Genomic DNA, 20,972 nt, shown 5'->3' on the forward strand with positions numbered 1-20,972 from the left:
CGGAGGGTGCGCGGGCCCGGGCGACGGGGAGATCCAGTCACTGCCCCCGCTACCCGCGGCCTCGGCCGCTGGCGGCCCGCACTCTGGCTGCTGCGCGTCGGCGTCAGCGCCAAGCCTCCTGTTGCTGGACTATGACGGATCGGTGCTGCCCTTCCTTGGGGGCCTGGGCAGGGGCTACCAGAAGACCCTTGTGCTGCTCACTTGGATCCCGGCGCTGTTCATCGGCTTCAGCCAGTTCTCGGACTCTTTCCTCTTGGACCAGCCGAACTTCTGGTGCCGCGGGGCAGGCAAAGGGGCCGCAGCCACGGACCGCTGGGGCGCAGGCGACCTGGGGAACTGGAGCAGCCCCCCGCCCACCACCTTCTCCACTGCCGCCTGGGGGGCCGCAGGCAACCGAAGCAATAGTAGCGTTGCAGAGGGGGATGACACTCCACCCCTGCCGTCCCCTCCGGACAAGGGGGACAACGCTTCCGACTGCGACTGCCACGCGTGGGACTACGGCATCCGCACTGGCCTCGTCCAGAACGTGGTCAGCAAGGTAAGGATCGCAATCGCCCAGGCCCACGGCCTCCTCGTGAGCCCTTGCCCTTCTCCGGCACCCCCGACACATGGGGGCCCAGACGCCTTTACCCTTCCCTCCGTCCGCCTCCATGCAGACAGAGGGCCAAGCGCGAGCCAACGGGAACAAGACGAGGGATCCACGTCCCCAAAGTGATGCTAGCTAGTCTGTGAGTCCACGCATCTCACACTTGCTTAATTCCCTTCCCGTCCCCCAAATCAAGGTGCTTTTACTTGGGTGTGAAGCGAGGGCTTCTCGCTACCCTCCCCGGGGACACTGCACCTGGACTCTAAAGGACACCATAGCTTCCCCTAGTGTACATCTAAACCCCTGTCCCCGTGCATGTATGGAAAGATACCCCCCAAATAAAGACTAGACACTTCTCTTCCACCGCTTGGCTAGTCGCTCCTATGTCTCCCACAAAGAAGTTCCCATTCACTAGAAGAGTGCCCTATCCTCAGATGTCCCTTTATCTGGCAGACCTCACCATCCCCTTCTGCTTTGGAAGGGAACTAAAACACCTGGCTATAGCCAGAGAAGCTCCGTTACCCCTGCCAAGCTCACTTCTCCAAAGACTGGCCTGTTTGGCTCTAGACTTTGCCCCCTCAGTGCAAATGCTTTCTTTAGTAAACATCACTGGAGTGTTGGAAGGCCGTAAGGATATGTCAGTTTGGTGTTTTGGAGCCCCTGCTGCTTTTACAGAGCACCTGGTAAGCTTGAGCTGGGCATCCAACTTGCTCTCTAAGTCCTGTGTGACCCTCTGGTGGAGGTACTGCATTGTGTGTGACATGAGCAGAGTGTTCCATGAGAGCAACTGTGTGTGGGAAGAAAAATGGGGAGAGGGCAGAGTTAAAAAAAAAAAAAAAACAATAACCAACACATCCATAGCTCTCCAGTTTCCACAAAATGTGAGAGAGATTTTACACCAGCTGAACAATTTGTGGTTTTTGCCCTTTCTGTTTTAAATGATTAATATACATTTCAAAGTAAATGTAGACTCTTTTCCTATTCTGGTCAGTTCTGGGCAGACTTTTAAATGCTTTATCTAAATGTGAGAAGGGAATTTGACAGTTTATGATAGCCAACGTGTCTGTATTATTTCCCCCAAATGTGTGTTAGTAAATAATTGTAGCTCATGGACGCGTAAGATGAAACTCTTGCATCATCATTGCCATTGTTTTAATCTTGTACCAACCAGGCAAGAAATAATCTCTCCTGTGGGAACTGTCTGGATTAACTGTCCCTGCTGCCTTCAAGTTAATGGGCAAGATCGTTCTAGCTTGGTTCACCTTTCTCCCACCCTGCCCCAGCCTCTCCTTTGCACAGGTGTGTCTGTGACTGTTTCCATCCATGGAGGGCAATATTCCTTTTCACTTACCAGCTCAAAAACGTTAAGAACAATGATGACACCAACCTCATCTTTCTGCGTATCTCTGTCAAACCTGGGATTCAGCAACATTTTCAAGTACTCTAAGCCCCTTTTTAGGGTAGAGGAGGGATAATAAGTAGTGGAGTGTGTGTAGAAGGTACTCTGTTTTGGGGTCAAAGGAGAGGTGAACTTGAAGGTAGGGAACCAGGAAACAGCTGTTCACTCTACCATGGATGGTGGAAGGAGAAAACTAAATAGTTCTTGAAAACAGACTTTGGAAGTTTATTGGAGAGTTTAACAGTTTTTCTAAGTTAACAGTTGAGAGTGTTAAAGACAGCGCTTAACACGTGTAGCATGTTTTTCAGGGTGTTTTGATAGACACATTACAATTACATATAACTGACAGGGCAAGACTGCGAGGTGAAGACCTTCGAACAACAGTTAGAGGCCTGTTTTGTTGTTAAAGACTAGAAAGGACGTATTGATTTTCATGGACAAATAAGATCTAAATAAAGGACTGTCCTTCCACAATGTTTTATTTCATAACGAATGTCCTAAGGCAGCCTGAGTGAGCATGCTGGAATACTGTATCAGATGGACAAATATGGAATGAATAATGTGAGCCATGTGGGAATTCTAAGGGTCAGAGGCCTGCCAGCTTTGTCTGTAAAGTAGAAGCAAAATGTGGAAGGTTCCCCCCCTGGTAGTATATGGAAGTTCAGGGTTTGAGAAATTGCCTTTTATATTCTCTTCCCTTGCTCCATGCCACACTCTTCCCACTTGCAAATCATCCTAATGCATTGTCTTTATCATTAGAACTCTTTCGGCATGTACCATGCACAGCATGTCCTCGTTCTGTCCTGAGACTGCTCGATGTGGAGGGGGGACAGAGTAACTGCCAGACACAATTCTTGCCCTCTTCCTCATGATAACAGCGCCTACACACGTGAAACCTTCAAGCCAGTTAGAATCATAGGTTATTATAGTTTAAGGCATCTTGAGGCTGACAGGCCTCCATCTCCTCCTGAGTAATGTCCCTGGCATGTGGTTATTGTCCCTGGTGTGAAGACTTCTACCCAGGGGCAGGGGACTCGCTTAGCTAGGCATCCCATTCCCTTGTGGTTCTTCCTTGCAGAGAGGCATATTTTTGGGTGACTATAACTCAGGCTGTCTCATGCCTGTTTGCGCAGTTCCCTCCTCAGAATGATTGTTTTTTCTTCATGTAATGTCATTTTCAAATATTTGAGGATAACAAAGTAGTTTCCTTCCTGGTTAAAAAATCTCTAGCTACTCCAGCCATTCCATACTTGACAAAATCTGCCATACTGATTGCTCCACTTGGCATATGTGTTACTTAAACACGGCACCCGGAAGACAGGCAGGCCTTGTGTTGTCCATCCAAAGGAGAGGACAGATGGATACTATGCTTCCATGAATGAAGCCCACAGTTGATCGCGTTAAGGTTTTTAGGAGACAAGACATGCTTGAGACCATGGTCACCAAAAACCACCATGTCTTTTTCACGTGATTACTGTCAAGTCATGGCTCTCAGGCACGCTTGTGTGGTGTGTTGCACAGTTTAGGTTTCATCTTAATAGTTTTGGGTTATTAGATCTCTCCTCTTAGGGTCTTTATTTATTTTTGCTTTGGTCATTGGTATTTTTTATCTCTTCTGGAATTTGCATCACTGTCAAATGCAATGCCTTCAACAATTATATTGTACCTTTCTCTTGTGTAGCCCTTTATAGTTTTCAGAACATTTCACATACATTGTTTCTTTTGATTAAGGATGTTGAATAATGCAAGGTCGTCTTACCCCTGAGCGACATATTGGTGTTTGAGTCAGTCCACGGATGTTTGAGTGGGCAGGCGCTCTGCACAGGAGCCAGGTGTTCAACTTCCTGCTGACTTTCATAGGTCCACATTTTACCCCCAAGCTAAGTTGACAGATATTGTCAGTGCCTTTCTAAAAATGACATTCCTACACAGAGTCACACAGAGGACTGCTCTGGGGGAGCTGAGGACGGTGGCGCCAGGCAGGAGCCCTGCTCACTTCGTTCCTTCCCCACACCAGGACTCCCTGCACAGCCCAGATTCTCAGAGATTTGAGATTTTACTCAACGTTGTCCAAAAAATAACTCCACAGATCTAAAAGCATTTCTCATAAAAATTTGCATAATTAATCCTGCATTATTCTGAGCAAATCCTTGTGGATTTCTAATGCTCACCACTTCTTTGAATCATCTCCAGAATTTTGCCAGTAATCAATGTCAGCTAAAATTTCCAATTCCGTCTCTTCCCCATATTTGAAGTTTGGGATGTTTGTCGATCCCCAGTCTTTTGGTATTTCTTCTGTTCTCCAGGAATTCTCAAAAGATTGCTGGCTTTTATCCTGTAAGTATAGCTGAGAGTTGTTTAAATATGCTGGGAAAGTAATTTGTATCATTTTTCTGGAACTCAAGACTAGAAGTTATTTAAAGTGACTTAGTACAATTTGATTAGGATTAAAAATAATTGCAGTGTCATTGCGATAGTAACTTTAAAAAAAAAATCACCCACAATTCTATCATCCTAACCTAACCTAGTTATTTTTCACCTATAAGGTGCTTTACATGTATACATGTTTTGTACTTCCAGAATACACATTTAATCGAATCTGCTATTTTCTCTTGACACCAAGTCAAAAACATTTGTACAAGTCTTTAGAAATATTTTTAATGCCCACATGATATTCTAACTGATTTACCAAATTTTCTTAAATTCTTTTCATAATACAGGACTAACTACCATTAGGCTGTTCCAGTGGTGGTTTTATTTCTTTTGTCTAGTATCACACAACAGTGAACATTTTTATTATGCATATCTATATTTAAAAATTGATTTAATGGATAATGCATGCACATAGTATGGAAAGCATACAGTGAAAGTGAGATTTCTTCCCATCTCTGCCCCTAGTTTCCCTCTTCAGAAGCAGTCATGATTACCAGTTTCTGTGTATCCTTCCAGAAATATTCTAAATACATTTTCATTTACGTATTTTTCTGCCACAAACAGAAGCCATTTGTGTTTTTTTCTTTGCCTTTATGTGCGTAGAGGGATATTACTTTCTTACTGATTTACATTGTTGTTGTTTGGTGTCGTGGAGTCAGTTTTCAACTCGGTAGCTTTACGCCCTTTTTTCACTTGTATTGGAGATTGAAGCATATCAGTATGTAGAAAGCCCTTCATTCTTTTTTATGTCTACATAGTATTCAGTGTATGACTGGGCCATACTTTATTTAACTGTTTGTTTACTGAGGGAAATTTAGATTGTTTCTAGTCTTTCCTATTACAATATTGCAGTAAGTTCCTAGCCCTCATGAATATATGCACATGTGCAAAAAATTCTTAGAAATGGGAGGATCAAACTAGGCTACATTTTTATTTTTAAATAGAGCTTTTTTTTTTTTTTAGAGGTGTTTTAGGTTTATAGAAAAATTATGCAGAAAGTACGGAGAGTTCCCAAATGCCCCCTCTCCCTTTGTACATACTTTCTCCTGTTATTAGCTTCTTGCATTACTGTGGTACATTTGTTATAATTGATGAACCAATTTGATACATTATTATTAAATCATAGTCTACATTAGGGTTCACTCTTTGTGTTGTACAGCCCTATAGGTTTTGGCAAATGCATAATGTCATGTGTCCAACATTAAAGTATCATCCAGAATAGTTTCAGTGCCCTAAAGATGCAGTAGGCTGCATTTTTAGTTTGATAACCCGTTGCCATCGAGTCAATTCCAACTCATAGTAACCCTATAGGACAGAGTAGGGTTTCCACGGAGCAGCTGGTGGATTCGAACTGCCAACCTTCTGGTTAGCAGACATAGCTCTTAACCACTAGGCCACCAGGACTCCTTTAGTTTGATAAACGTGGCCAAAATGCTCTCTGTGGACATCTTCTAATTTACACTTATACCAATAATGTGTGAGTTCCTGTTCCCCACATCCTCCTTGACTCAGGAGTTACCAGACTTTTAAATGTTTGCTAGTGTGATAGATCAGAAACTATGTTTGATAATTGTTATAATTTGCATTTCTCTAACTATGAGAGAAGTTGAACATTTTTTGAATTTTTTAAAGCCATTTATATATTTTTTTCTTTGAACCATTTTTTCATGTTCTTTGCCTTTATGTGATGGGGAGACATTATTTTCTTATTGATTTATGTTGTTTGGTACTGTCAAATAGGTTTTTGACCCATAGTGACCCCATGTGACAGAGTTGAACTGCCCCACAGGGTTTTCTAGGCTGTAATCATCACAGGAGCCAATCACCAAATCTTTCTCCCTGCGGAGTCACTGGGTGGGTTCAAACACCAACCCTTTGGTTAGTAGCCGCACGCTTAACTGTTGAGCTACCATGGCTTCTATTGATTTATTTATGGGAATCCTTTGTATAGAGATTATATGAATCCTTTTGGATGTTTTATAAATATTTTCCTCCCAGGTTGTTTATGGTATTATTATTATGCAGGGATTTTTTATTTTTATTTAGTCAAATAAATTAACTTTTTTTAAAAAAAAATGGATTCTGGGTTTTGTGTTAGATTTAGGGCTTCCGTAATCCTAGAATATTAGAATAAAATATCATGCTTGCTTTTCTACTATTTTTATGATCTCCTTACTTCTGTTTGGTGGTGCTGCAGGTGTCCTTTTTGCTTTTATTGAACTATTAGGAGAAATTGCTGGAAAGGGGAATATTAGATTAGTGGTTATAGCCAGCATTTCATGCAGGCTTGAACTTCCTTGTAACCATGTCTTAAACATCCTATTTGGCAATGGCTTTGGTTGATGGAAAGCAGCTCTTTCCATCTCCTTTTAGGACACAAGAGCCCTGGTGGTGCAGTGGGTAAGAGCTATGGCTGCTAACCAAAAGGTTGGCAGTTCGAATCTACCAGCTGTTCATCGGAAACCCTATCGGGCAGTTCTACTCTGTCCTATAGGGTCGCTATGAGTTGGAATCAACTTGACGGCAATGGGTCTTCATTTCTCTGAACTAGCTTCAAAACCTTTTTTTGTTGTCTTGAGCATTTTTTGCAAGTCTCAATTCATTTTGGCTTTAGTCCAAGGTAGGATTGAATCAGAAGTTGGTGCTGTTTAAAGACATGTTAGATTGTTTGGGTGTTAGTCCTGGCATCACCACAAACCAGTGGTGTCCTGGGGCCAGTTTGGTTCTACAGACTCTGAGTCAATCAGCGCATCTCTATCCAGCTTCACATTCAGTGACATCACGTTGCCAGCTTGAAATCAGCCCTGGTGGGAGAATTTACAGCATGGAAATTGGCCAAGATGACAAATCAGGTGTTTTTCTTCTCAGAGCCAGTTGTTAAACAGATGTCAGCATGCCGCTGAGGGTGACTCTGGGCCACCCTCGGTCTCCTCCCTCTCCCCGTTTTAAATCTTTCTTTCTTTCCCTCCTTTCTTCTAAAGTACAAGTATCTATTCTGGGATGTCTGAGTCTTGGGAAGACAGTGATAGGGGAAATAGACAGCTCAGGTTCCATAGAGCTTATAGAGTAATGAGGGAAGCACACCTTAATTAGTCACAATAATAACCTTTTAATTACAAACTGAGTTAAGTATATGGAAAGAAAGGGAAATGAGAGAATAGAACAAAGAACCTGACCTGGACCAACTGGCCCAAGAGAGAAACTGATAGATGGGATCTGAGGCTTGACTAGGGGAGTGAGGCAAGAGTGTATGCTGTGTATTCCAGGGGGCGGGAACAGCATTTGCAAGGGGCCTGTGGTATGCAGGAACAGGAATTGCTGGAATTGACAGGAGGCAGTGTAGCTGGGAACACAAGGGTGGGAGGGGGTGGCTTCTAAGCCGTGTTAGAAGTTTTCCTGCTTTTCTGGAGCAAAGGAATGCCACCAAAGAGCATTAAGGAGGTGCGGGATGCGAACTGGTCAGAATTTACATCTTGAAGGAACCACTCTGGCTGCAGTGTGAGGATCTGGTAGTGCTGGGGCTGTGCCAGGTGGACCAAGGAAGGCCAGCTAGCCAGGCAGAAGGTGACGATGTCCACCAGGGGCTGGCAGTAAAGGCAGAAACCCTTGGGGACACTCAGGAGATGAATCAGCCCGACATGGTGACTGACTGGATGGAGCGTGAGGCAGAGACCATGTCGAGGGAGGGCGTGTGCAGTGAGAATGGGCCTCGGTGACCACCCTGCCTGCAATGGGGACATGGACTCTCCAGATGAGAGGGGCAGAGGGTGGGAGGAGGGCAATGAAGGGAGAGGCAGCCTGCCCACAGGTTCTATTGAAGTGGGGTCCTGAGGAGGGCTGTGGAGAACCAAGCTGGGGACTGCAGAGCCAGCCAGACTTGGGGGCAGCTTGGAGGCTGGGTGAGGGCCCAGCCTTTTTTCAGGGCTGTTGATAGGAGATGGTGCTGGCCTTTGGAGTGTACTCTCATTTTCTTTTACCCTCCTGCTAAAAGGGGGGGCTAAAAGGCTGCAGGGACTCCGACATGGGAGGTCAGGGCTACAGTTTACTTCCAGTCCACCAGCTCCACCTCTGCTGGGTGCCCAGCAGGATCGATGTAGCCTGGTGGTGTTTAACGTTACCTTCTAGCCCAACATCTGCAGCCTCCAGATGGGTTAGAGCCGGGTTAGAATGCAGGTCCTGCACTCTCGAGGCTGTTGTTGGGGGCTAGTGGAGGGGCAGGAAGAGCTGCAGGGCTCCTCCCTCTCTCTGTGGCTGGTTCCCTTCACCTGGCCCAGTGCGCCATGGCGCTCCCTGAGATGGTCATAGCTGTGTGTGTTAGTTTCTGCACAGTGGAGGGAGCTGTGTGTGTTAGTTCCTGCACAGACGAGGGGTGGTCCTCTGACTGTGGGGGAGTGAGCTGCTGCGGACCACCCTGCGTAGCTTCCACACCTTCACGGCCTCCCAACCAGGCCTGGCTCACTGCTCTTAGAGCCACAAGCACCAGAAAACCAAGCCCAAGGGGGCCTGTCCACATCGCCTGCTCAAAGCCTCTGGGGCCCCTGCCACCACCCAGTAAGCCAAGTGACCAGCAAAGGCACCAGAGACCAGGACCCCACATGCCTTTGACTTCTCCTGCCCCCCATATTGTGCTGGCTCCTTGCACCTCCCAGCACAGACTCTCTTGAATGTGTTGACTCACGCCTTTCCGGTTGGCGGGCCGCCCTTTCCTCCTCCCTTTGGCTGGTTGGCTCCTGTCTGTTCTTCAAGAGCAGCTCTGTCCTCCTCTTGGGAAGCCACCCACTGTCCCCCAGCACCCAGAGGGTCCCTTCATCAGAACAGTTAGGTATCCTGGCTTACACCCTGAGGTGCACTGTGTTCATCCTCCACCCGCAACGTGTAGTACGTGAGTGTCTATGCTGACCTTAACTTGAAGTTGTGAAAAGAGCATGAGCCTTCTAGTTCAGCTAGCGTGGTTCAAGTCCCAACCCTGCTACTTGTCTCCATCTTCTCTTGAGAAAAGTTACTTCACCTCATGAACCTTCCATGTCCTTGTTTGTAAAATGGGGTGAGTGCTGCTGCATAGCAGGGGTTATTACTCACTCCCAAGTGGTGTGCAGGTAAAGCGAGAACACCTGTCTTCCCTGTCCCATCTCTCCCTCTGTGTGTGGGCTGAGCACAGGCCCCAACGAGGACTACTCTGAGCAGGAGGCACAGGCAGCCCACACCTGGAAGGTGACTGGATCCCTGGGAGCTCAGAGGTGTGGGCGACCTTCGTCTAGAAACTGAGAGGTGACTGGCTGTGACCTTCAGATGGGAAACCACACTGCAGGATGGTCTGAGGAGTCAGGTCAAAAAGAAGGACCCTCCAGGAGGTTTGATTGGAAGACTCTTTGAGGGGTATGTTTTTGGAGTTCTGATGTGAACAACACATGGATTAGAGAGAGGGCTGGGATCTAAAGAGGAAGGGACGCCTTACAGTTGGCCAAGGCCTTTAGGGGAAGAGAAAGGGGCCTGCCACGTGCGTCCTGGCCTTGATGGAATTGTTAAGTCAGAAATATGATTTTATCCCATTTAATAGAGTGTGATTTAAAAATATGTAAAGTTCTGTTTGAGCTTAGTCTTCTAGTGCTGCTGTAACACAAATACCACCAGTGGATGGCTTTAAAGAACAAATGTTTATTTTCTCACAGTTCTGGAGGCTAAAAGTGAAAATCAGAGTCTTGGCTGTGTCATTTCCTTTCTTGTGGGTACCCCAGACATTTTTGGTTCCTTGTCGATCCTCATATGTGTGTATCTCTGTGTCTAAGCTGCTCTTTTTATAACTCAGAAGTGATTAGATTTAGGACCCACCTTACTCAGGTATAATCTAATTAACACAACAAAGAAAACCCTATTTCTCAGCAGGTTCACATCCACAGCAGTAGGGGTTAGAATATATGTTGGAACATACATTTTGGGGGGACACAATTCAATCCACAACACTAGGCTAGGTGAAAACATACATCAGAGAGAAAATGGAATGTTAAGGGAGAGCAGATGGTCACCTCAAACCTGGCTCGGCTCAATCTTCAGAGCTGCAGTCAGAGGTGAACCTCAGAGAGCTGGAGAATGGGCCCCCTCAGAGCCTTCCCTTCCCACCTGAAGTGTTATCCTCTGCTGAGTTTTGATGTGGGAGGCCATTCACTTTGACCTGAATATTCTAAAGAACTTGATCTTCTGTGAATTGGAGGTTAGTAGTTTTTGTTCTTTCATTTGTTCAGCATTCAGTCAGTGATGGGCAATGTCAATGGGCAGATCCCTCTCCAAACACTGACTGAAAGATTGACAAAGGCCTGCACTTCTAGGAAAGGGACAGTTGCTATTGATTGTTTTAAGTGGATTTCCCCTAAAATAAATCTATCGCTGTGAGATAACACTGCCAGAGGGCTCTGCGGCCATTCCCTTTGTGTGGTATTATTTTCTACCAAACCTCACTTAGTATGACTCTTTTGGTTACAGGTAACAAAAACAAATTTCAAATTTTACTAACAAAATAAAGAAGGACTGTATTGAAAAGATGGCTTAGGGAACCCAAGGGCAGACTCCAAGGCTGAGACAGGATGGGATCTCAGATCAGAAGCCCCCACCCTCATTCTCTCTGAGGCCACAGGAGTGCTCAGCTCTTTCTCCAGAGTCTGCTTCGTGTCCCCTAGACTGGCTTTGTCTGATGCTTTGGCTCCTCAGGTCCCTGGTCATGCAGTGGTCAACCCAGAGGCCAGAGTGGGGAAAGACAGCTTCCAGAGCAGAGGCTATGTCACCCAGGCTTGGGGACTACTTCACACCATGTGACCAGGTGTGGTGGCAGCTGTTCTTGGGTTGGGATAGAAAGGTTAGAGATGGATCTTCTTGGTAATTAATTAAGAGTAATTAATATTGATGATTTTACCATTAAATACTTTAACCAAAGTATTCTTTTCCTTCCCAAAGACTCAGAATGTCACTTACCTGGCTACTTAGTATCAAACTGGCAGAACATACCTCCTTCAGGTGCTTTTCTAGAAATAGTTAAAGATGGCCTGAGTTGTTAATCCCAAATACTGAGGGAGCTTGAAAACAATTTTGTGACAATATTGTTCGCACTCCCTTACCCCCACCCCACCAAATGGAGTCTCCCCTTTTCCAGCCCTTTTTTCTAGTCAGGACTAGCTACAGAATCTGTAAGGCCCACTGCAAAATGAAAATGTGAGTCCCCTCATTCAAAAAGTATTACGCGCATCAAGTGATGACAGGAGAGCTTTGAATCAAGCATGGGCCTTCTGCATGCAGAGCCCTGCTTCTGAGAGATTTCTAGACTGTCGTCTTTCACAAAGCCCTGTTATCCTTATTATGGATTGAATTGTGTCCCCCAAAAATATGAGTTATAAATCTTAACTTGTATGCCTTTGGTTATAAGCCTATTTGGGAATGGGTTGTCTTTGTTATGTTAATGAGCCAAGATTAGTGTAGGGTGTGTCTTGAGTCGATTTCTTACAAGATATAAAACGAGCAGATTACGAAAACAGTTGGGGTAAAATAGCTGCCAAGACGTGGAGATCTCCAAGGAACCAGGAAGCAGAGGCTGAAGAGACAAGGACCTTCCTCTAGAGCAGAGAAAAAAAGCCTTCCTCTGAAGTTGGTGCTCGGAATTTGGACTTTTGGTCTCCTAAACTGTGAGAAAATAAATTTCTGTTTGTTAAGGCACTTGTGGTACTTCTGTTATAGCAGCACTAGATAACTAAGATACCCCTGCAAAGTTAGCAAGTGTCTATTATGTTTTATATCCTTTTCTAGATTTCTTTTAGTGAAAAGTGGAACATAACTTTTTTTTAACTGTGATAAAAGCATATATAACAAAACATTTGTTAATTCAACGCATTTTACATGTACAATCCAGTGACATTGATTATATTCATCATGTTGTACAACCATCACCAGTATCCATTTTCAAATTATTCCACCACCAGTAACAGAAAGTCAATGCCCCCTAAGCAATGACTCCCTCACTCCCCTGCCTCCTACCCCTGGGAACCGCTAATAGGCTTTGGTGTTTATACATTTGCCTATTTCATGTAAGTGGGATCATGCAGTATGTGTCCTTTTGTGGGAACATACTTTTTGAGGGCTTGCTTTTTCCAGGAATCAGCTTCGTAAAGCCCTAACCGACTTGGTTTCGGATGTTTAGTTAGCTAAAGGTGTACAGTAGCATGAAGGAGCCAGGAGCTTTACCCAGTTCGGAAAGTCTGCTCTGAAAGTGAGGAAGTTGGTTCGCTTATCTGACCATGGACCCAAATAGCTGAGTCATAGGAATGTGCGGTAAAGAGTGTTAAGTCACAGGAATGCTAGTGAAGTGTTTATTAGGCACTTTTAAGTGGGGAGAAGGAGGATCAGTCCTTAATATAATTAAATTCTTCTAGCTAACAGTTACACTTTATTTCTTAGTATCATTTAAAAAATAAATGCAGAGGAGATGTTGCCTGCGTAAAATAACCACAGGCATCCCATTGGTCATATTAAATTATGGATGGCTTATGCACTCAGCACCGTAATTTGTGCACAATAGAGCTTTTCCTCCCAGATTAGATTAAATGCTGCTTTTTTTAGTATGTTTAAGAGATGTTTTACAAATTGGACACCCTCGATTGTTACATGTTGGTTATATATCACATACCCTCGATTTCATTGTGAAGAACTCCACTGTTCTCAGATGAGCGTTTGACTGTTTGCAGTGTGTATATTTTTATTTATTTGTCTGTTTGTTTTTATTGAGGTGAAATTCATGTAACATAAATAGCGCTTAGTAAACTCAATAGCGCTTAGTAAATTCACAACGTTGTACACCCATCACCTTTATCTACTTCCAAACATTTTCATCACTCCTAAAGGAGACCCTATATCCATTAAGCAGTAGTTCCCCATTTCCCCCTCCCGCAGCCTCTGGCAACCACCAGTTGGCTTTAGGTCTCTATGGATTTAGCTATTCTGTATATTTTACATAAGTAGAATCATACAACATGGAAGTTTTTGAGGCTTCTTTCACTCAGCATGTTGTTTCTGAGGATCATATACGTTGTAGCATATATTCATCTTTATGACTGAATAATATTCCGTGGTATGTATATACCACATTTTGTTTGTCCATTCATTAAGTGTTTGGCTGTGAATCAAAAGGTCAGCAGTTCAAATCCACCAGTCACTCCTTGGAAACCCTATGGGGCAGTTACACTCTGTCCTGTAGGGTTGCTTGAGTTGGAATCAACTGGATGGCAACAAGTTTTTGGTATTTATCTGTTATTGGACACTTGGGTTGTTTCTACCTTTTGGCTATTGTGAATAATGCTGCAGTGGACATTGGTATACAAGTGTCTGTTTGAGTCCCTACTTTCAAGACTCCTGGGTATATACCTAGGAGTGGAATTACTAGATCATATGGTAATTCTGTGTTTAACTGTTTGAGGAACCACCACACTGCTTTCCTCCTGCACATGCTTTTATAAGAAAAACTTTGACCTACTTCTTGAAGACGGTTACATGCCTGCCCCTCGGTCCTTCTCTGAGAACATCTGCTCCGTGGTCAGCCTTCTGCTCCTCCCTGGGCAGTAACAGAGATGAATAAAAGACCCTCTGTGCCCCAGGAGCCCATTGTATAGCCAGGAGACAATTGGCGAATAGACGATTACAGGCGTAGTGTGGGAAGAGCTGTTGAGGGTGTAAGGGCGGTAGGTGCAACAACACGCTAGGCATGGGATGAGATGTGGGTGTGCAGAAATAAATGCGAGATGAACTGTGTGCCCTAGTGTGAGGGCGGGCAGGGATGGAGGGGCCGGGGGTCAAGAGGAAGTCCTGCCGCCTGGGCAGATCAGGGGAGTCTGGGGTCTGTGGCCTGAGGGAGAAAAGGCCTCTCTGCAGAGTTGCTCACAGGCTCCAAAGGGGTGTTGCATGGTGTGGGGGACTGCCTTGGTCTCTGCGAGCTGAGGAGGGATGGGGACCTGACTCCATGTGGCCTCTAACGTCACTCCTTGGGAGTAGTTTGTTTTCCCAGTAAGCAAGAGTCTCCTGGGGTTTGTAAATAGGCAGATGATGCAAGAGCAATATTTTAGGACTTGGGGGGAAGACTCAGAGGAGGGGCATCCCTTGTCCTGGTCCACCACCCACTGGTGCCCTCAGGATCCTCCAGCACTGCTCTGACCTCTCTCTGTGCTCCAGTCTCAGCCCGTGGCCCCTGTACTACTTACGTACAGTGTCTTTGTCTTCTTACAAACCACAACAACCTACACCACAAACTGTGGTCTTCACACCCCGTGGCTGCTACTCTCCCCTCCTGTGTGTCTGTGCTCCTGCCAGGCCCACCCACACCTGTGTGCACGCCTGCTGCCCACCCAAGCCTCCTTCTCCCCACCCTCTGTTTCCCCCCTGCATCTCACCACCCCTTTGCTGCACCTGTGCTGGAGGGAGGCCGTTAGGCGTCCTGTGTCGGCTCCAGCTATGTGAGTTGACCTCGTGTCGCTGCACCAGCCCTTCCTGACCCACCCTCTCTTGTGAGGTGCAGGGTGCTGCCTTCTTCTGACTTTCCTTCTACCCCCATGGCAGCTCCTCTCCCAGTCCTCTTCCCAGGGCTGCAGCTCACATCTGAGTAGGCGAAGACTCCAGGTCTCTATCTGCAACCTGGATGTCTCCTTTCAGCCCTAGACCTGTGTTCAGTTACCTGCTGGACAAGCCTCCAGTCCTAGCCTCTGATCTCATTCAGCCCCCTGCCCTGCTCCTGGTCAGTCCCACATTGTAGCCAAGTGGCTCTGTGCAGCTTTCCTATGTCAGAGCCTCCTTGGCTGTCCGTGACCTTTAGGATGAAGTTGGATCTGGTTGGCAAGTGTTCAGGGTCCCCAGTGACCTGGGTCCTGCCTGCTTCTCCTGCCCCCAGCCCCATAGTGCCTCACACAGCCCCTAGTTCTCAAATAAGGCTCTGCCTTTACGCATGCTGTTACATCTCCCCTCCCTCTCCTCATCTTGACCAATTAGTCTCCTTCAAGCCTTTGATCTCCCTGTTCCTCCATTCCATCCCCACCTCCATTTCCTGACCTAAAATTATCCTCAGTACCTGAAGCCTTTTGGTGCACCATTTCTTGAATGGTGTAGGGGGATGTTTAAGAGGCTGTTGCTCTCATCTGGGTGAGGTAGGGTGATTCAAATTCGAGGATGGCAAGAATAGGATGATGAGGACAGTATACACAGGTCAACTTGGACCTAAAGTCAAACTTCAATGAGCTATTGAAAACTAAGAGAGTGATGAGGTTTATCTAAAATAGCAACTAATGAGACTTGGGCTGTGGAGTAGATTATGTCTTTTAAAAAAAAAAAACCAAACCTGTTGCTGCGGAGTCGATTCCAACTGATAGTGACCCTGTAGGATGGAGTAGAACTACCCCATAGGGTTTCCAAGGAGCGTCTGGTAGATCGAACTGCCAGCCTTTTTTGGTTATCAGCCAAGCTCTTTAACCACAAATTTAAATGAGTTACTGAAGACTAAGAGGGTGATGTAGTTTATCTACAATAGCAACTAACGAGACTTGGGCCATGGAGTAGATTATGCCTTTAGACTACTATTTTTCAGAATTTTAGGTCATGGAGCCTTGTCTTAGAATGAAAGCCCCACATTTAACTGGTCTGTCTGAATCAGTGTTGGAGACTGAGATTCTGGAGCACTTAGAGTCACCTGGGGAACTTTTGGAAATACCTGTGCCTGCCTCTGCTCAGACTAATTACAGAAGACTTTTTGGAAGCAGGACCAGGCACCCATTGTTTAAAATAGTTCTCTGGACATTACCTTGTGGTATGATTGTGCCCTTCAGGCTTAACCTCCTACTTGGCAATGTCCGGAGACATTTTTGGTTGTCACACCTGGGGAAGGGGATGCTACTGGCATCTAGTGGATGGACACCAGAGATGCTGCTGAGCATCCTACAATGCACAGGACAACCCCCACAAAAAGAATTATCCCATCCAAAATGTCAGTAGTGCCCAGGTTGAGAAACCCTGACCTAGGTTAATACAAACACTGATTGTGTTTCCTGAACGTGCCGAACAGATGGCATGGGGTTTCAGGACTGGGAAAATCAGCCTGGGGTGACACATTTGTTCGTCTGAGATCCACAGTGTTCTGTGCTCAGGAGCCACTGAACATTCAGTCACATGGGTAATTACCACAGTTCAGCCAGGTTTCCTTGCCCTCTGTGAAGAAAGGACTTGGTAGGCTCATTAATAGCATAAACAAAGTGTCAGCAGGGCTGTTGAGCCACCTAGGGAAGCACATTTTGAAAAAAGGCCTTAGCATATTTATATACAAATGAATGTTGCTAATGACCAAGTTGCTCCTTAAAGTATGACCTTTGAATCTCTGCTTAGAATAATGGCTAATTACTTGAAACATTTATTGGAAAGCAAAAGGTATTTGTTTTCAAAATGCCTCTAATTCTGACTAGCCTTCTCCATAATTAATTTCCATTAAGGTGATTTTATAGAGTCCTTGTGCAAATGGTTAACGGGCTTGGCCACCAATGGAAAGGTTGGCAGTTTGAGTCCACCCAGAGGTGCCTCAGAAGAAAGGCCTGGCAATCTAATTCAGAAAAATTGACCATTGAAAATTCTATAGAGGAATTCTACTCTGAAACACATGGGGCTTGCCATGAGTTGGAACTGACTCGACAGCAACTGGTTTATAGTGCTTTCAGCAATAGGAAATGAGAACTCTCCTGTGCAGAGCTGAAGACACCAAACCCTATACAGCCCAGGACAAAATGTAAGCCCATTTCATGTTCGCTGGGTAACAGACACTGGCTGACTTCCTACTTGGCACAGGTAGTGACTATAAAGGAATTTGAGCACAGCGGTTCCTGCGTGTGCTTTGGTCGGTATCGCATAGTAATGGCACCTCTGAAAGTAAGTATGACAGTGTTGGCCGGTGCCACTGGCCAGACATTCCCTCCACTTCATTAAGTCCCACTCCTCCCCAAGGCTGCCGTGTGACCATTCTCCCATCATGATCTTTCTCCCATGGGGTCGTCTCGGCTATTTCTGTCTATACCATCTGCTTGGCCCTTCTGAGGGTTACTCCTGAAATTCATGGTACCAGCAAAGAGCCATCAGTGCCTGCGGAAGATAAGGTGCGGCCGCGTGTTCTGTTGCAGGATAGAGTGTTTGATCTGCTAGGTGCGGCTTCAGTAGTAAATCAAGCTGCTAAGACTAGAGCGCCTCCTGTGAGCGGTGGTGAAGTATAAGAAGTGGACGCGTTTTGTGGGGCCCTTCCCACAGTGGGGCCGTTTCTGGGGCTGTACTGCATGGTGAGTCATCAAAGCTGTGTTCCAGACTAGGGTTTTTTATTATTTCACTTTCACCGAAGATTTTCTTTAATATTTTTCTGGAAAGTCCCATAAGAAGTAACTTTTCAAAAATGGATATCATCAAGACAATGAGGGTTTTTTAAAAAATTTATTTTATCTGTCTGCTGATAATGTGTTAGAATTGAACTGAATTGTGGTTTAAGGATGAGTAGTGGTTTCTCTATTTAATTAATTTCTCATTTGACTTCTTGTGTTTCCCCATTTATAGGTATAGTTCTTTCTGACGAAGAGGCTTATGTAAGTGACTGAAGGGAGGCCTGATGAAGAATAAAACTACAACCTTGATTATAAATCTCATTTTCAGTAGCAGTTTTTGGGAAACTGAGGATGATCTTGAAGGAAGGTTACCAAGCCAGGGAATTTGAACACTCTTAATTTAGCATGTTGAAAATAGATATGTAAATCTCCAGGAGGCTATTTTCTCCTTAAGAACCAGGGGGCGGGGAGAGCGGCAGTGGTGCCCAGCAATCTTGTTTTAGTGATCTGTTTGAATCTAGATAGCTAATATAGTGGCCTCATCTCATATTTAAAAATATATGCAGGAAAAGCACCACACAAGAAAAGTCCAGGGCAGTGTGTCATGTTTGAATGTTTACTGAGCAGCTATTGCGTGCAGAGCACTGTCAGGAGCTGCAGAGGGCAGGGGAGTGGGGGGTGGGGTGGAAGAGAGCCATGCGTTGGGCCTTGAAGACTGGGTTGTCGCAGTAGGCAGAGATGGGGCAGTCTGGACAAAGGAAGTGCTGAGCCCAAGAATGGGGATGGGAAATGCCAAGTGTGGATTGGGAGTAAACTGGGGTATAAACCCTGTGATGGGAAGGAGTGGGAAGAAGCATTTGTTTCAGTTAGGAGGTGTATTGGTTTCGTAGAGTCCCTGGATGGTGCAAACAGGTAACATACTCGGCTGTTAACTGAAAGGTTGAAGGTTCACATCCCCCCCAGAGGCACCTCCGAAGAAAGGCCTTTCAATTTACTTCCAAAAACAGCCATTGAAAACCTTGTGGAGCACAGTTCTCCTCTGATACATGCGGGGTCGCCACGATTTGTAATCATCTCTATTGCAGATGGCATTAGTTTCCTAGGGCTGCCGTGACAAAGTACCACAAAGTGAGTGGCTTTCTCATGGCTCTGGAGGCTAGAGGTTTGAAGTCAGAATTTTAGCAGGGCAGTGTTCCTTCTGAAGTCTTTAGGGGAAGATCCTTTCTTGTCTCTTTCAACTTTTGGTAGCCCCAGGCATTCCTTGGTTTGTAGATGCATCTTCACATGGCCATCGTCCCCTTGCATCTCTTTGTGTCTGATATGATCTCATGTTAGCCGGTCACATTTGGTCTAACTGAAGCCCTATCTCCTAAGAAGGTCATGTTCGTAGGTACCATGGTTAGGACTTCAGCATATCTTTTTGGAGGATACAATTCAATCCATAACAGGAAGAGAGATGGCACAGTATTATGAAGGGCTTTGAAAGCGTGGGATAGCAGTTAAGATGCTGTCTGCTGCAAATAGCAGAAAACCTCAAATCAAACTGTTAGAAATACCATATATACAAGTTGCCATGGAGTTGACCTCAATCCATGGTGACCCCATGAGTGTCAGAGTAGAACTGCACACACTGGGGTTTTCAGTGACTGATTTTTTTGGAAGTAGATTACCAGGCCTTTCTTCCGAGGTGCTTTGGGTGACCTAGAACCTCCAATCTTTTGGTTAGCAGCCAAGTACATTAACAGTTTGCATGGAAATATATATGACGTTTCTGGAAGTTCAGGGATAGGATGGGCTCCAGGTGGGGCAGAATCCACAGTTCTTTCTGTTCTTTCCATGGTTCAGTTCTTCCTCAACATTGGCCTTGTGGTAACGCTAAGTTCCTGGTGGGGGCAAGATGGCTTTTCATCCCAGCAGGCTCTCTGCTCCCCCATCCCATCCGGACTAGGAGGGAGGGACAGACAACCCTTCTTCCAGCACAGCATGGAGTCCTGCTTTCTGCCCCACAGGTTGAATTCCTACTGCTGGACCTGTACCAGTCCCTAGGGGATGCCATGTGCAGATTGGGAATGTGACCTCTTCCCCAGAGCCAGTGGGGGATGTGAGGGGTGCCAGCACAAAGTTGGGTTCTGAGAGGAAAGGAACAGGGGAGAATAGATGCTAGGTACTCAGTCCACACTCTCTACAGTTTAAACTTTACCTGGCAGGTAATGGAGAGCTGCTGAAGGCTTTTAAGCAACATCATGACATACGTTTTCCTGTGGCCTTCAGACTCTGATTGTGTGCCAGCTGCCATAAATACACCCCACTCATTTCACCCTGGCAGCAGCCCAATGAGGGAAGTCCTGTTATCGGCACCTAACAGGAAGGGAAACTGAGGCTCAATGTTGAGAAACTCGGCCAGGGACACACTTCCTAATTACTAAAATCAGGATTCTAAATTGCATCATCCTGGCTCCAAAGTCTGTGCTCCTTCCGTAATTCCAGCTTCCACATTGCAGAGGATGCACTGGCTGTGGAACCTGAGATAAGAGGGTGGCAGCGTTAGTGCAAGGATGGAGCTGCATGGGTGGTTGGGAGTCTGCGCTGTTGATTATGAAGACCTGGGCCATGTGGTGGTTGTGAGAGCTTTTGTTAGATGCCATTGAGTAGGCTTGACTCGTGGTGATGTTGTTGTTGGGTGCTGTCGGATTGGCTCCAACTCATAGCGACCTTATGTATAACAGAACGAAACATTGCTTGGTCCTGTGCCATTCTCACAACAGTAGGTGTGTTTGAGCCCATTAACCTGAGGGGTTCATCTTCCAGCACTATATCAGACAAGGTTCCACTGCTATCCGTAAGGTTTTCACTGGCTAATTTTTCTGCCCCCTTCCCCAGAAAGTAGTTCGCTAAGTCCTTTTCCCTAGTCTGTCTTAGTCTGGAAGTTCTATTGTAACCTGTCTGCCATGGGTGACCCTACTGGTATTTGAAATACCAGTGGCATAGCTTCCAGCATCGTAGCAGCACATAAGCCACCACAGTACAACAAAATGACAGTCAGGTGGTGGATAGTGACGTTACATGTAACAAAACAAAACGTAGCCCAGTCCTGTGCCATCTTCGTGATGGTTGGTGTGTTTGAGTCTATTATCGTGGCTGTGTGTCAGTCCATCTCACTGAGGGTTTTCCTCATTTCGCTGATCCTCTA

The 20,972-nt window shown here is 45.7% G+C and overlaps 1 protein-coding gene across 1 annotated transcript in view; it reads left to right on the forward strand.

Annotated features, from left to right (window-relative positions):
- SLC22A23 (solute carrier family 22 member 23) overlaps positions 1–20,972 on the forward strand; it is a 226,341-nt gene that overhangs the window by 1,319 nt on the left and 204,050 nt on the right. The window contains exon 2 of the mRNA XM_012558815.1: positions 6–538. Coding sequence (XP_012414269.1) covers positions 6–538 — 533 coding nt within the window. The remainder of the gene's footprint in view (positions 1–5; positions 539–20,972) is intronic.

Source organism: Trichechus manatus, unplaced genomic scaffold, assembly GCF_000243295.1.
Source record: "Trichechus manatus latirostris isolate Lorelei unplaced genomic scaffold, TriManLat1.0 scaffold00188, whole genome shotgun sequence".
Classification (NCBI taxonomy): domain Eukaryota; kingdom Metazoa; phylum Chordata; class Mammalia; order Sirenia; family Trichechidae; genus Trichechus; species Trichechus manatus.